At 68.2% G+C, this 13,812-nt stretch overlaps 1 protein-coding gene and 1 pseudogene across 2 annotated transcripts; one reads left to right on the plus strand and one right to left on the minus strand.

Annotated features, from left to right (window-relative positions):
- The first annotated feature begins 279 nt into the window (after positions 1-279).
- Positions 280-9,995, plus strand: OPLAH (5-oxoprolinase, ATP-hydrolysing). Its single transcript, XM_082674401.1, has 27 exons — positions 280-415; positions 873-1,096; positions 1,171-1,362; positions 1,865-1,964; positions 2,044-2,167; positions 2,253-2,448; positions 2,529-2,694; positions 2,802-2,940; positions 3,033-3,100; positions 3,228-3,493; positions 3,590-3,702; positions 3,794-3,964; positions 4,113-4,250; positions 4,342-4,480; positions 4,602-4,714; positions 4,901-5,052; positions 5,523-5,683; positions 5,762-5,863; positions 5,935-6,109; positions 7,701-7,885; positions 8,009-8,155; positions 8,241-8,375; positions 8,537-8,686; positions 8,812-8,969; positions 9,062-9,222; positions 9,377-9,474; positions 9,717-9,995. The coding sequence occupies exons 2-27, from the start codon at positions 926-928 to the stop codon at positions 9,861-9,863; spliced, it is 3,867 nt and encodes a 1,288-aa protein (XP_082530527.1). The 5' UTR covers positions 280-415; positions 873-925; the 3' UTR covers positions 9,864-9,995.
- Positions 9,989-13,067, minus strand: LOC309835689 (sphingomyelin phosphodiesterase 5-like; annotated as a pseudogene). Its single transcript has 8 exons — positions 12,973-13,067; positions 12,216-12,226; positions 11,204-12,085; positions 11,053-11,120; positions 10,635-10,776; positions 10,499-10,570; positions 10,349-10,413; positions 9,989-10,274 (listed from the first exon to the last, which is right to left on the minus strand). The product of its transcript is annotated as a sphingomyelin phosphodiesterase 5-like (transcript).
- Between the last annotated feature and the right edge of the window lie 745 nt (positions 13,068-13,812).

Consider the following 13,812-nt stretch of genomic DNA (forward strand, 5'->3'; position numbering starts at 1 on the left):
GGGTCGGGCCACTCAATTCTGCCCTCCCGCGCCACCCATCCCCCACCCCGGGCCGCCACAACCGCCGCACGCTGCGGGGCGCGGTCCGAGGTCGTCTGCGCTCCGCCTGCCGCGGGGCACCTGGAGGAGGGCACCCGGGGCGCCCGCGCTCAGCGAGCTCCGGACCGGCGCAGGGCCGGGCGGCCGCAGAGCCCAGGTGCCCGGGGGCCGGGCCGCGGGGTGGGGCCGCGCCGGCACGGCGCCGCCCCGCCGGGGATCTGGATGGAGACGCCTGCCGCCCGCGGCTCCGGGCCACCCGAGCCTGACGCAACCGGAGAGCCCGGCGGGCCCCGCTTCCGGGCTGGGGGAGGGCGCGGGCAGGGCCCAGAGCGAGTGCGGCCGAACGGACGGCGAGCGACCGGAGCCGACAGGCCAGGTGGGCGCCGCGCCAGGATCCTCCCCGCTCCCCCGTCCGCACCCCCGGCCCCACTCGCCCCCACCGCCCGCTCCCCTTCGCCTCCCGGCCCCGCCCCGTCGTCTGCGCAGGCTCCGCCCCGTCCCCGTGTCCCGCTCGGCCTCTGCTCCAAGGTCGAGCCTTTGGGAAGTGGGCCTTTTCTCACCAGCCCCCAACCCACGTGCCTCTTCGTGCTTAAGGGCCCAGAAACCCCAGCCCGAGGGCTCCCGCCGCGCCTCCTCCTTTGAAAGCCCTGCTCCAGGCCCTGGGGTCCCTTGCAACCCTGCGCACTGGAACTGGGGAGTGGGGGTCATGAGGCCCTGCAGGACTTGCCCAGCTCTGGCTCCACCCAGGGCCCCTCATGGGCGAGGAACCCTTGTCTTCTCCCCATCCCAGGATGCCCCCCAGGCCTCCCTGCTGACCCACTGCCTCTGTCCAGTGCTCCCAGGACTGCCGGCTGAAGAGTCGCTGCTGGACTCCAGCCCCACCACCATGGGCAGCCCGGAGGGGCGCTTCCACTTTGCCATTGACCGCGGAGGCACCTTCACAGATGTCTTTGCCCAGTGCCCAGGGGGGCACGTGAGGGTCTTAAAGCTGCTCTCAGAAGACCCCGCCAACTATGTGGACGCACCCACCGAGGGCATCCGCCGCATCCTGGAGCAGGTGGCCAGGGCAGAGTGGTGGGGTGGGGAGGGACTTGGGGCCAGAGGCCTGATGGCTGACCACGTGGTTCCCAGGAGGGGGGCATGCTGTTGCCGCGGGACCGGCCGCTGGACACCAGTCGCATCGCCAGCATCCGCATGGGCACCACGGTAGCTACCAACGCGCTGCTGGAACGGCGCGGGGAGCGGGTGGCACTGCTGGTGACTCGCGGCTTCCGAGACCTGCTGCATGTGGGCACCCAGGCCCGTGAAGACCTCTTTGACCTGGTGAGTTCATCACGCCAGCAGGTGGCCAGCTCTGCAGCACATGTTTTCCCTGGAGTGCCGTGGCCCCGCGGGGAGGGCGGTCCTTGGAAGGGTCAGTGCCAGCCCAAGGCCACCAGCTGATAGAGAGGAGGTTCCGGGCACTCGTAGTGGGATGCTGCGTCCCCCTAGCCCTGACTGGTCACGTGTTGTCCTATGCCTGTCTGCCGCTCCGCCCAGTCTTGGACCCTGACCCTCACCCCCACGGTTGGGCTCTGGGAAGGAGCTGCCTTTGTGGGGGTGGGGCAGTTGGCTGCACTCAGAGGCCTGGGGGCAGAGAGCCGCCCCCCGGGGGGGCCTTCCTGGGGCCACCCGCTCTGACTGTGTCACCCTGTCTCACTGTGTCTCCTGGGCCTGTGGACTGGCCTGTTGGGACACATCTGCTCGCCTGCATTGCCCCACCCGTGCAGGGCCCCAGCAGGGACCCTCAGGCCTGGGACTCCTCTGAGCCTCTGCCTGCCCTCAGGCCGTGCCCATGCCCGAGATGCTGTACGAGGAGGTGCTGGAAGTGGACGAGCGTGTGGTGCTGTATCGAGAGGAGCCAGGTGCTGGGAAGCCCGTGAAAGGTACGGATGCCCGAGTGTTGGGGCGCAGGGCAGCAGGCCCAGATGGGCCTCTGACGGGCAGCGGGGGGCTTCCCTGCAGGCCGCACAGGGGACCTGCTGGAGGTGCAGCAGCCTGTGGACCTGGGGGGCCTGCGAGGGAAGCTGGAGGGGCTCCTGTCCCGAGGCATCCGCAGCCTGGCCGTGGTGCTCATGCACTCATACACGTGAGTGTGGGCTGGCTGGGGGTGCGGGCGGCAGGTGGGCCAGCGGGTGGGCAGGTAGCTCAGCGGCACTCGGACGCCATCGTAGGTGGGCCCAGCACGAGCAGCAGGTGGGCGCCCTGGCCCGCGAGCTGGGCTTCACACACGTGTCACTGTCCTCGGAGGCCATGCCCATGGTGCGCATCGTGCCCCGGGGGCACACTGCCTGCGCCGACGCCTACCTCACACCCACCATCCAGCGCTACGTGCAGGGCTTCCGCCGTGGCTTCCAGGGTCAGCTCAAGGTGAGGCCCCCCGCCGGCCCGCCCCGGCCACCCCCGCCCTGCGCCGCCCCGCCCCTCACTGCCCACCTGCCTGCCCACAGGACGTGCAGGTGCTGTTCATGCGCTCCGATGGTGGCCTGGCGCCCATGGACTCCTTCAGTGGCTCCCGCGCTGTGCTCTCGGGCCCTGCTGGGGGCGTCGTTGGGTACTCAGCCACCACCTACCGGGTGGAGGGTGGCCATCCTGTCATCGGCTTTGACATGGGAGGTATGAGGGCCTGAGGGGGGGGTCCGGGGGAGCCTCAGATGCCGGGCTGGGCAATGTCAGGCATCCAGGTCTGTGGGATGACCCTTCATCACCCCGTCTCCCACCAGGCACGTCTACCGACGTGAGCCGCTATGCTGGCGAATTTGAACACGTCTTCGAGGCCAGCACAGCTGGTGTCACCCTCCAGGCCCCCCAGCTGGACATCAACACCGTGGCAGCTGGTGGGGGCTCCCGCCTCTTCTTCAGGTCAGCCCCATCCCGCACCTGGGCGGACCCCCAGCCCTGCCTCCCAGCCCTGCCTCCCAGCCCACCTCCACCTCCAATTCCCCTCTCCAAAGGTCAGGCCTCTTCGTGGTGGGGCCAGAGTCTGCAGGAGCCCACCCTGGCCCCGCCTGCTACCGCAAAGGTAAGAGCTGGCACGTGCTCTGCCAGTCCCCTTCCCACACGGCCCAGGCCCAGCGACCCCTCCAGCCTCACCCCCACTGCCCGCTCCTGGCGCTCACCTCCAGCCCCACACCGTGCACACCTCCCAGGAGGCCCTGTGACCGTGACGGATGCTAATCTGGTCCTGGGTCGCCTGCTGCCTGCCTCCTTCCCCCGCATTTTTGGGCCGGGAGAGGACCAGCCACTGTCCCCGGAGGCGTCCCGAAAAGCCCTGGAGGCTGTAGCCACTGAGGTCAACAGCTTCCTGACCAACGGGCCTTGTCCGGCCTCCCCACTGAGCCTGGAGGAGGTGGCCATGGGGTTTGTGCGTGTGGCCAACGAGGCCATGTGCCGGCCCATCCGTGCGCTCACGCAGGTACAGCCGCCTTTCCCCTCGCCCAGGGGTGGGGGACAGGATGGGGGAGGGCCGGGCGGGGCAGGGTAGGCCACTGATCCCCTTCTGGCTCCCCAGGCGCGAGGCCACGACCCCTCGGCCCATGTGCTGGCTTGCTTTGGGGGAGCTGGTGGGCAGCATGCTTGCGCCATCGCCCGGGCCCTGGGCATGGACACCGTGCACATTCATAGGTGAGTCTGGGTGTGGTGCGTGTGTCCTGGGGCCGGGGGGCCACTGTGGGAGGCACCCCACCCTTTCGCTGTGCGGTCCCTGTCCCCCTAGGCATAGTGGGCTGCTGTCAGCACTGGGGCTGGCCCTGGCAGACGTGGTACACGAGGCACAGGAGCCCTGCTCCCTGCCCTACGCGCCCGAGACCTTTGTGCAGCTGGACCAGAGGCTGAGCCGCCTGGAGGAGCAGTGCGTGGATGCCTTGCGGGCCCAGGGCTTCCCCAGGTGGGGCTCCGGGGGCTGCCGGGCCAGGTGGAGGGCCTGCCGCACCCGAGCCGCTGCACTTGGGGCCTCTTCGGCGGCAGTCAGGGAGGGGTGGCCTGGGTGTCCTCAAGGGTACCCAGTGCGAGTGCCCTGCCTGTCGCCGCTGCAGGGCTCAGATCAGCACCGAGAGCTTCCTGCACCTGCGCTACCAGGGCACGGACTGCGCCCTGATGGTGTCCGCCCACCAGCACCCGGCCACGGCCCACTCACCCCGAGCGGGCGACTTCGGGGCAGGCTTCGTCGAGAGGTTTGTGAGCTCCGCGTCTTGGGAGCCCTGGCTGGCGTCCGCTGGCCTGGCTGCCCGCCCTGATGGCTCTCCGGGACCTCCGGGTGTGCAGGTACATGAGGGAGTTTGGCTTCATCATCCCTGAGCGGCCAGTGGTGGTGGACGACGTGCGGGTGAGGGGCACTGGCCGCAGTGGCCTTCGCCTCGAGTACGTCCCGAAAGCCCAGAGTGGGCCTCCCCGGGTAGACAAGGTTGGTGGCCCTGCCTGTGCCCGTCCACCCACACCCACTGGGACACGGGGACAGGTGTGGAGGGGGAGACGCAGGGAGGGCACCGGCCCTAGGAACTTCGCTCACCTGACGCCCTCCTCAGACGACCCGTTGCTACTTCGAGGGGGGCTACCAGGAGACCCCCGTGTACCTGTTGGGCGAGCTGGGCGCTGGGCACAAGCTGCAGGGGCCCTGCCTCCTCATTGACAGCAACAGGTGGGCTGAGGGCCGGGGCCACGGCTGCCGGGGCTGGGGTGACCCGTGGGGCCCAGGCTGCAGGAGCCTGAAGGGCTCTCGGGTCCCTTCCTGGTTGGGCTGCTTCTGGGCCTGGGCACGTGGGGTCCCTGCTTGGGAGGGGTGTGTGGCCTGGCTCCTGCAGCCCCTTTGCTGCCCTGCCCGCAGTACCATCCTGGTGGAGCCAGCCTGCCAGGCGGAGGTGACTGACACTGGGGACATCCGCATCTCCGTGGGGGCTGAGGCCCCCGGCACGGTGGGTGCCCAGCTCGACCCCATCCACCTGTCCATCTTCTCCCATCGCTTCATGAGCATTGCTGGTGAGTGGCTTCCACCATCCTGCTCCCCCGCCCCGCTCCCTGCGGCGCACCAGGCAGGGGTGTGCGGAGAGAAAGCGTGACCCGGGGGAAGGGGCGGAAGCGGAAGGCGTCCTGCGGTGGCGCAGGCCCTGGGCAGGGTGGGCGCTCTTCTCCCGGCACCGCGTGGTCTGGGCTCCGCACGGTGAACCCAGGCCCCAAAGCCTGTGCCTCGCACCAGTTTCTTAACCTGCGAAGCAGGGCGTAGGGTTGATGGTGGCGCTGGGCAGGGCTGGGGAGGAAGGGGGTGCCCTTCACGAGTAAGATGTGGCTTGGCCATGGCCTCGCAGTGTCTGGGTGGACCATCGCCCGCTTCGGGTCCTGGGTCCGGGACTCAGAGGCCTTGAAGGCGGTGGGCCCTGCCTCTCCGCACCCCGGGGATGCGCTGTGGATGGGGTGGGGCCAGCGGGCATCTGGTCACTCTGTGTCCCCAGAGCAGATGGGCCGCATCCTGCAGCGCACGGCCATCTCCACCAACATCAAGGAGCGCCTGGACTTCTCCTGCGCCCTCTTTGGGCCCGACGGGGGGCTGGTCTCCAATGCCCCTCACATCCCTGTGCACCTGGGTGCCATGCAGGAGACGGTGCAGTTCCAGGTTCGGCGGGCCCCTCTCCCTGCCCCCCGCCCCTTGCACCGGCCCCCTCCCCACTCTGCACCTGTCTCCTGGCTTCAGATCCAGCACGTGGGGGCTGACCTCCATCCCGGCGACGTTCTGCTGAGCAACCACCCCTGCGCGGGGGGCAGCCACCTGCCAGACCTGACCGTCATCACACCGGTGAGGGTCGCTGCCCAGGTACCTCGGGTGGTAGGGCCGCCGGCGCCCCTGACCGTTGCCCTCACCCCTAGGTGTTTTGGCCGGGTCAGACGCGGCCTGTGTTCTACGTGGCCAGCCGTGGGCACCACGCGGACATTGGGGGCATCACACCGGGCTCCATGCCCCCCCACTCCACCACCCTGCAGCAGGAGGGCGCCATCTTTCTGTCCTTCAGACTCGTCCAGGCGGGTGTCTTCCAGGAGGAGGGTGAGTGGGAACGGATCTGGGGTGGGGCTGAAACACCTGGCCGCTTCGTGCAGCCAGGCTGGGCCGGACACGGGGATGCAGCCCCCGCTGCCCCCCTCCCCCCTGGCCTAGGCCAGCCTCCAGGCTGAGGGAGCTGGTCGGTGACCCCCCAGGGTGGTTGCAGATCGCCTCTCAGAGGTGATCAGACGAGCTGAGCTGAGTTCTGCCTGGGTCCAAGGAGGCCTGGAAGGTTTGGGGGTGGGGAGTTGGCCAGGACACCCAAGGGATTGGGTGCAGGAGGAGGAGGAGCCTATTTTAAGGTGGGCGGCTGCTGGTGGCGTTTATGATTTGCACTGGGTTTGCACTGGGTCTGGGGACTGCAGAGACACGGCGGCACCAGCGGCCAGGGGCTGCAGGCTCTCGGGGCCTGGGTCAGTCACTTGGCAGCCATGAAGGGCTTCAGCTGGGCCTGAGCTGCCTGTGCACCGGGCAAGCCCCTGCCTGTGTGCAGGGCGCGTGGAGGCTCCTGCAGGCCAGGCAGGGGGCGTGGGGGGGGCAGCCGCTCTCGCCCTCGAAGATGCTGAGCCTCAAGCTGGGAGGCAACGGTGAGGGGGTTTTGGAGGTCAGGGTTGGTAAGTGGTGGGACTTGGGCAGCGGGGAGGGAATCAAGTTTGGACAGCTGTAGGATGGAGGTCCTGGCACTGCAGTTGCCAGGAAGGTGGGACAGAGACTGCAGTGGCACCTGGGGGTCAGGGACAGCTGGTGTGAGAGCCCACGGGGCATCCCAGAGTGAGAACAGGTGAGGTGGGCAGGGTGGAAGGTGGGGTAACAGAGCCATGGGCTGTTGTGGGTGCTGAGAACACGAACAGAGTGACTGAGGCCTGGCTGCTCCCTTGGTCAGTATGGGGTGGGGGCAGAGGGTAGGGGTCACCGAGGGACCTGTGCAGGCATGTCTGGCAGAGGACCCTGATCCAGACTCAGGAGGGGAGCTTGCCCGAAGCAGGGAGTGGTCCACGGGGCCAGAACCCGTACTGCTGCCCGAGGTGGACGCCTTGTCCAGATCTTTTGGGGGCGGTGGCGGGGCGCACAGGCAGCCATGCTGGCGCTCTTTCAAAACGACTGGCTGTGGCGGTGAGTTCGGGGCCCCAGGGCTGAGGGCAGTGTGAGTGTGGGAGGGTTAAGGGAAGTGGTTTTTCCTGCTGGGAGAGGGGAGGGGTGCCCAGAAAAGGCTGGAGAGTGTGAGCCAGGTGGTGGGGAGGTAGGGCAGGAGAAATGAAGGAGGGAGGAGAGTTTGCTGAGGGAACCTTCCCCCTGCCCTGCCCCCTGCCCCGGGTACCTCCAGCCCACGTGAGATCATGGTCACGGTCAAAGCTGCTTGTCCCATCCTAGGGTGCCCTGGGGCATTGTGGTGTGGGAAGAAGATTCAATAGCTGATGGGGGGAAGCTGGGGATTTTCAGGGACCTGGAAGAACCAGCAGGGTAGTGAGGAGCCAGTGATGGGCCAACATGTGGTCCCCGCAAGTGCCCCAGCAGAGAAGTACAGCAGGTGTGGAGCAGGGCACCAGGTGGCCCTGGGACTTTGAGTGGCTCAGTGGCGATCCCATCCATTCAGCGGTAACTGAAGCCCTGCGGGCACCAGGCAACATTCCAGGCTGCAGCGGAACACGGAACCTGCACGACAACCTGTCAGATCTGCGTGCCCAGGTGGCAGCCAACCAGAAGGGCATCCAGCTGGTGGGCGAGCTCATTGGGCAGTACGGCCTGGATGTGGTACAGGCCTACATGGGCCACATTCAGGTGGGCCGGGGGGAAGGAGCAAGCCGGCAGCTCTGTGCCTGCCCCAGGCAGGTGGACGGAGGTGGGGGGCACCTGGCCCACCTGGAAGGTGGCGCGGCCGTTACTGAACATACTCTCCACCAGGCGAACGCTGAGCTAGCTGTGCGAGACATGCTTCGGGCCTTTGGAACCTCCCGGCAGGCCCAGGGCCTGCCCCTGGAGGTGTCTGCAGAGGACCACATGGACGACGGTTCTCCCATCCGACTCCGAGTGCAGATCGACGTGAGTGAGGTCAGTCTTGGGAGGAAGGACCTCCCCAGGCATCAGGGCCGTGGCCACCCGGCTGCTGACTTCTCCCCTCCTCTCTGGCGGGCAGGGGAGCGCGGTGTTTGATTTCAGCGGCACGGGGCCCGAGGTGTTCGGCAACCTCAACGCGCCTCGGGCCATCACGCTGTCTGCGCTCATCTACTGCCTTCGCTGTCTGGTCGGCCGCGACATCCCACTCAACCAGGTGTGCAAGGGTGTGCTGCGCACACGGACAGCAGGTCAACCCCAAGCCCCACGTCACCCTGAGAGAGCCTGGGGCTAGGTCAGCCCAAGGTCGGACTGATCCTAGGGACGCGTGTGGTGTACCTCCCAACTCTTCTTGAGCGCTGGCCCCTCTCCCCACAGGGCTGCCTGGCACCGGTGCATGTTGTGATCCCTAAGGGCTCCATCCTGGACCCGTCCCCAGAGGCGGCGGTGGTGGGCGGCAACGTGCTTACGTCGCAGCGGGTGGTGGACGTCATCCTGGGGGCCTTCGGGGCCTGCGCTGCTTCCCAGGTGTGGTGGGCCGGTGGGCACAGCTCTGGGGCTGCTGGGGGCGGGGGGGAGGGAGGGCTGCAGGCTGCGACCGGCCGAGAGGCGACGCGCCCCCAGCCAGTGCAGCGGCCATTTGTCCCCGCCAGGGCTGCATGAACAACGTGACCTTGGGCAACGCCCACATGGGCTACTACGAGACGGTGGCGGGCGGCGCGGGCGCGGGCCCCGGCTGGCATGGGCGCAGCGGTGTGCACAGCCACATGACCAACACACGGATCACCGACCCCGAGATCCTGGAGAGCAGGTGAGCGCTGCAGGAAGGGGTGGGGCTGAGGAGCCGGGCCTGGGGTGGAGCGGGGGCGGGGCAGGCTGGGCTGAGACCCTGGCCCCGCGCAGGTACCCAGTTATCCTGCGCCGCTTTGAACTGAGACTGGGGTCTGGGGGGCGCGGCCGCTTCCGGGGCGGCGATGGTGTTATCCGCGAGCTGCTTTTTCGTGAGGAGGCGCTACTGTCAGTGCTGACCGAGCGCCGCGCCTTCCAGCCTTATGGCCTTATGGGTAAGTGGCTCCCTTCCCCTCTCCCCCCAGCCCATCACGGCCGTCAGTTCCCCACCCACCTCCTGTCCCATCTACCCCCCTATTCCCCCACCAACTCCCCACGCCTCTCACTTCCTTGCCTCCTGGGCCACCCCTACCTTGCCTCTTCTTGCAGGGGGTGAGCCCGGAACTCGTGGCCTAAACCTACTGATCCGGAAGGGCGGCCGGACAGTGAATCTGGGTGGGAAGACCTCAGTGCTCGTGTCCCCGGGGGTAAGGACTGCGGCCTGGCCTGTCCCATCCCCGCCCCCACCCCCAGCTGCCCTCATCCCACAGAGTGAATGGAGTTGCACAGATAACTAGAGACGGAGTTTAATTTGGCTCCTGAAGGATGGGGGCTGCAGACTCTGGGGTCCCAGCTGGCTGCTGTGGCTGCACTGCCCCGCCGGGGATGGGATGGCGGCAGGAGACAGGCAGAGCCCATCCCCACACTGAACCTCCCCTCTGCCCCACAGGATGTGTTCTGTCTCCACACACCAGGCGGCGGGGGCTATGGGGACCCAGAGGACCCCGCCCCTCTGCCGGCGTCGCTCCTGCAGCCCCTAGCCTTCCCTGAGCGGGGCAGCGTCTATGAGTACCGCAGGGCCCAGGAGACTGTGTGAGGGAGGGCCCCGCACAATAAAGATTCCTGAAGTCGTCCTGTTCCAGTGGCGGCTGGCCAGGCTCACGTTCTGTGTCCCTGTCTGTCTTTCCACCCGTGCTGGCACCTGTCTCCTCCGTACCTGCCTTAGGAGGGCTTGCAAGTCCCACCGCCAGGTGGTCCGTAAGCCCCACCAGGGCGGTGCTGAATGTCACCCGTTCCACCTCTTGGGGGCAGGAGTCAGGTTGAGGGGTCGCCCCAGCGCCAGCAGGCCCAGCACCCTGAGCTCTGGCACGTACTGGGCTCAGAACGCCTCCGGGTCCTCCTCGGTAGGTGACGTAGTCCAGGCGCCGGCCCGCCAGTGCTCAGCCGGGCGGCCTCCCCTGGGAGGGCCTGCCAGGGAGTGGCGGCGCCCTTCCTCCTTTCCAAGGCCCTGAGGAGGGTGGCAGTGTCACCAAGGTCAGGGCATCCCTCCTTCCGGGCGTTGCCTGGCCCCCAGGTAGCCACTCGCCTCAGCATCTCCGCGGGGCAGGCCACGGAGTGGCGGAGATTGCAGGATCTCAGCAGCGTTCCTGGGGAGGGCGGAGGGCGGTGGGGAGAGGCGGTATCAGTGGGACCCTGGCCCGCGAGCCCGCCCTAGGTCCGTCCGCCCCCAACCCCGGCGCGTCCCCGGCCGGCGGCGGTCTCGGAAGCGGCTGAACAGCTGGTGCCGCTGCTCCCGCGCGTGGGCTGCGGAGAGGCCGGCGCTCGGTGGGCGGGGCCGCCCGCCCGCCCCGCTGCAGCCTCTTCTCACCTAAGCGCGCAGTTGTCGAAGTTGTGGTCACCCAGGCGCACACTGAAGGCCACGGCCTCGTCACTTTGGCGGCTCTCAACCTCGGACAGCTCGGCCCAGTCCAGCAACAGCGTCAGCTGTGTGCGGCGCAGGAGCCCGTCCTCTGCGGGGCGGGGTGGGTTGGAGGGGAGGGACGGGGAGGGAAGGAAGGCTCAGTCCGAGGTGCCATTCTGCCTCCTGGACACCCAGCTGCGCCCGCGCCTTCCCCCGCCCCGCCCGGTCCCGATCTGTGAGCCCACCAGCACTCGAAGGGACTGGCGGCGCCTGGGGCAGTGAATAAACGGTGGGGGGAGGGGAGGTGCAGACAAGGATTGGGACTCCGCGCAGAGTGAGGGGGGGCGGCCCGCCCACGAGCCTACGAGCAGCCAGTCGGGCTCACCGCTCGGCGAATGCAAATGCGTGCAGTGCAGGAAAGCCCACGATGTGGCGCCCGTCCGGGATGCCCAGCTGCGCTTGGGGACCTTCGCGCGTTCGACCCCATGCCCCGCCCCCTTCCGGGTTCCGCATCGCCGCGGCCGGTGGGCGGACACCTGTGCAGAAAGTAGTCCCTTGGAGGCCAGCGCATCCTCGCAACGTGCGTGAGGAAGGACTGGAAATCTGCGCGTAGCAGCGGGTAGCGCGAGGCCAGCAGCAGCCCGCTGCCCAGCAGCTTCAGATGTAGCCCGGGCTGCAGGCCGAATGTGCCACGTCGTACGACACCGGGCCCAGATTGGGTGCCAGGCGGCTCAGCAGGCGTCGCTCTGCGCGAAGATGGAACACGTCCTGCAGGCACATGAAGTCCAGCCTCGCTGGCACGGCGCCTATCAGCACCCCTCACGGCACCCCTGCACTGGCCAACTGCAGCCGGTAGCCCCATAGGGCGAATGCCGCAGGCCGGCGAGCAGCACGGCGCCCACGGTCTCGGCCCGCCGCTGGTTGTGCGCCAGCCGGTCGGGGAGCAGGCACAGGTTGACGCCGAAGAAGCTGAAGCTGCGCGCGGGCTCAATTGGGGGGGCGCCAGGGCGTGGGGGGCGCCCAGCACTGCGGAGGGGGCTGGTAGCAGAAGGGACGGCGCCAGGCTTGCAGCAGCAGGTCCGGCAGTGCCACAGGCAGGCCGACAAGCAGCAGCAGCGACAGAGCCGCTCCGGCGCCCGCTGCGGCGCTCAGCCAGATCTGGTCGCTCGGGCGTGCGGCCGGCGCCCAGCAGCCCAGCAGCTGGTCCAGGGCCCAGCAGGCCGAGAAACGTAGCGCGCGGGCCAGGCCGGGGAGAGCGTGCAGCACAGGGTGCGGGAAGGCTGAGGGCCGTAGGGCGCAGGGCGTCGGGGGCCAGTCGGGCGGGCATGGCGTGGCGCGCGGGGCTCTTGGTAGCAAGTCTCTCCGACGACTCACTGGCTTCCAGCGTGCGAGTCGACTCGTTCGTGCGTGCCCGGGAGCTGCAGGGGAGTCACAGGGGTCAAGGCCACGTGGCACAACTTGTGCGCGGAGGCGGCAAGGCGCTGAGCCCCCGCGAGCCTGGGGGTATGGGCACTGGCGGAGCCACCCGGGAAGCCGCCCTCTCCTCACCCGCGCGGAACCTCGGCGGCGGTTGGAGAACAAAAGGGAAAGCGAAAGAGACCCTAGTCCCGCCCCAGATCCTTCTCGCCCCGCCCTCCCCTGAAAGCCGCAGGGAGAACCCCCAGACCCGCCCGATGGGAGCGACTTCTGGGTGCAGCCCACACGAAGTGGAGCGCGACACTTTTTAATGCGGGCCGGCGCAGCGACAGGGAGTGGAGCGCGATGCGCGCTGCCTCCCCCTCTCCCTCCTCCCGCGAGTCAGAGCGTAATGGCCCCGGCGCTCCCGCTGCCCAGACTGCGGGATCTACCCCACCCCGACCTGCTTCCCCCAAGTCCGAGGAAGGGGCGGACTCGGAGAGGCCTCACCAGCCACCGGCTCAGCGCCGGGCACCGCCCATAGTGGAGGCGGCTCTGTGACCCTCCCCCAAGAAGCTTCCAATCTGGGGGAAGGGCTGTTGGTTCGGCCCCGCGCAGCAGGCCGGGCCGCCGGGGCACGCGAGCCAGGGGGAAGCCAGCTCTGCGTCCACGGAGCCTCTTGCACCCGCTCTGCTGCATCCCAGGACCGAGCCGCCTCCCGCTTGCTCAGGCGCTGCCCTGCCCTCCACCTTCCTAATTCGAGCTGTGAACCAGTTCCTAGAGCTCTTAAGGTTGTCTCTTAAATTGCCCTGAAGTTTGGGCCAGGGCTGCCCTTCACACCTACAGACATGGAGGAGAAGGGGCTTCTGCTCTCCCCCCCAGCCCCCAATTTTCCAGAAATCCCCGATACCCTTTACGAATCAAGAGCTGGTGCTGGGTGTGCTCGTTGCCGTGGGTTTGTCGTATGCTAAGCCTTCTCGGCAGGCAGAGCTGGAAGGTCTGCATGTGTAGCTCGCTAACATGTCTACCCACAGAGGCCTTCCCTGCCTCTCCCAGGGCTCTGGCTTCATCTCCTGAAGTAGCAGCCCGGCAGTGAGGGGAGCAAGCAGACGGAGCCCTGGGGCCGAGCACCCCAGCACGCGCTACACCCCTCTCCGCACCCCTCGCTGGTTGCTGACGTGCTTCCCCTGCTTGAACCCAGACCCAGGGGCTCCTCTGTTCACTTGCGGTCCTCAGGCTGGCAGGCAGCGGTGCTTCCAGAGCCTCCTTGACTGGGGTCCGCATCCCCACCACCTCCCCCTCTTCAGGCAGGCCCTCTGCTCTGCCCCACGCTGCTCTCCTCTCCTCACGCACGTCCTGAAGGGACCAGCATCCTGGCCTGCACCCCTCTGCATCCCGCACTCTCCCTGAGCCCTTCCCGCTCCGAGTCTCTAGGTCACCTCCAGGAATCCCACCCCACCCCATCCCCACTCCTGCTCTCCCCTGCTCTGTTCGGCTTTCCGTCGGCCTGTGCACCTCAGCTCTGCCCCTGCAGTAGGTGGGATCTGCCCTCGCCGGCTCTGACTCTCCCAGTCCGGTCCCTTCCTGCGGGGCCTTTGGCAGGGACCCCGTCTCCCTGGGCTGCGCGGTGCCCAGGTTCCTCCTGGCTCCCCTCCCTTTAACGTCCTCCTGCCCTCCGTGAGGTTCCAGAAGCACTTGTTGCCTCGTGCAGAGGGAGGCGCTCCCACGCCCACATCCTTCTCTTGACGTC

The sequence above is a fragment of the Grampus griseus genome (assembly GCF_964374135.1).
Source record: "Grampus griseus genome assembly, chromosome: 17".
In the NCBI taxonomy this organism is placed as follows: domain Eukaryota; kingdom Metazoa; phylum Chordata; class Mammalia; order Artiodactyla; family Delphinidae; genus Grampus; species Grampus griseus.

Bases quoted from the DNA above. Each gene is read 5' to 3' on its own strand.
- OPLAH (XM_082674401.1), top strand. From the start codon at position 926: ATGGGCAGCCCGGAGGGGCGCTTCCACTTTGCCATTGACCGCGGAGGC. The intron at 3,965-4,112 runs GTGGGGCTCCGG...TCGCCGCTGCAG, and splicing joins CGGGCCCAGGGCTTCCCCAG to GGCTCAGATCAGCACCGAGA. The intron at 8,687-8,811 runs GTGTGGTGGGCC...TGTCCCCGCCAG, and splicing joins GGGCCTGCGCTGCTTCCCAG to GGCTGCATGAACAACGTGAC.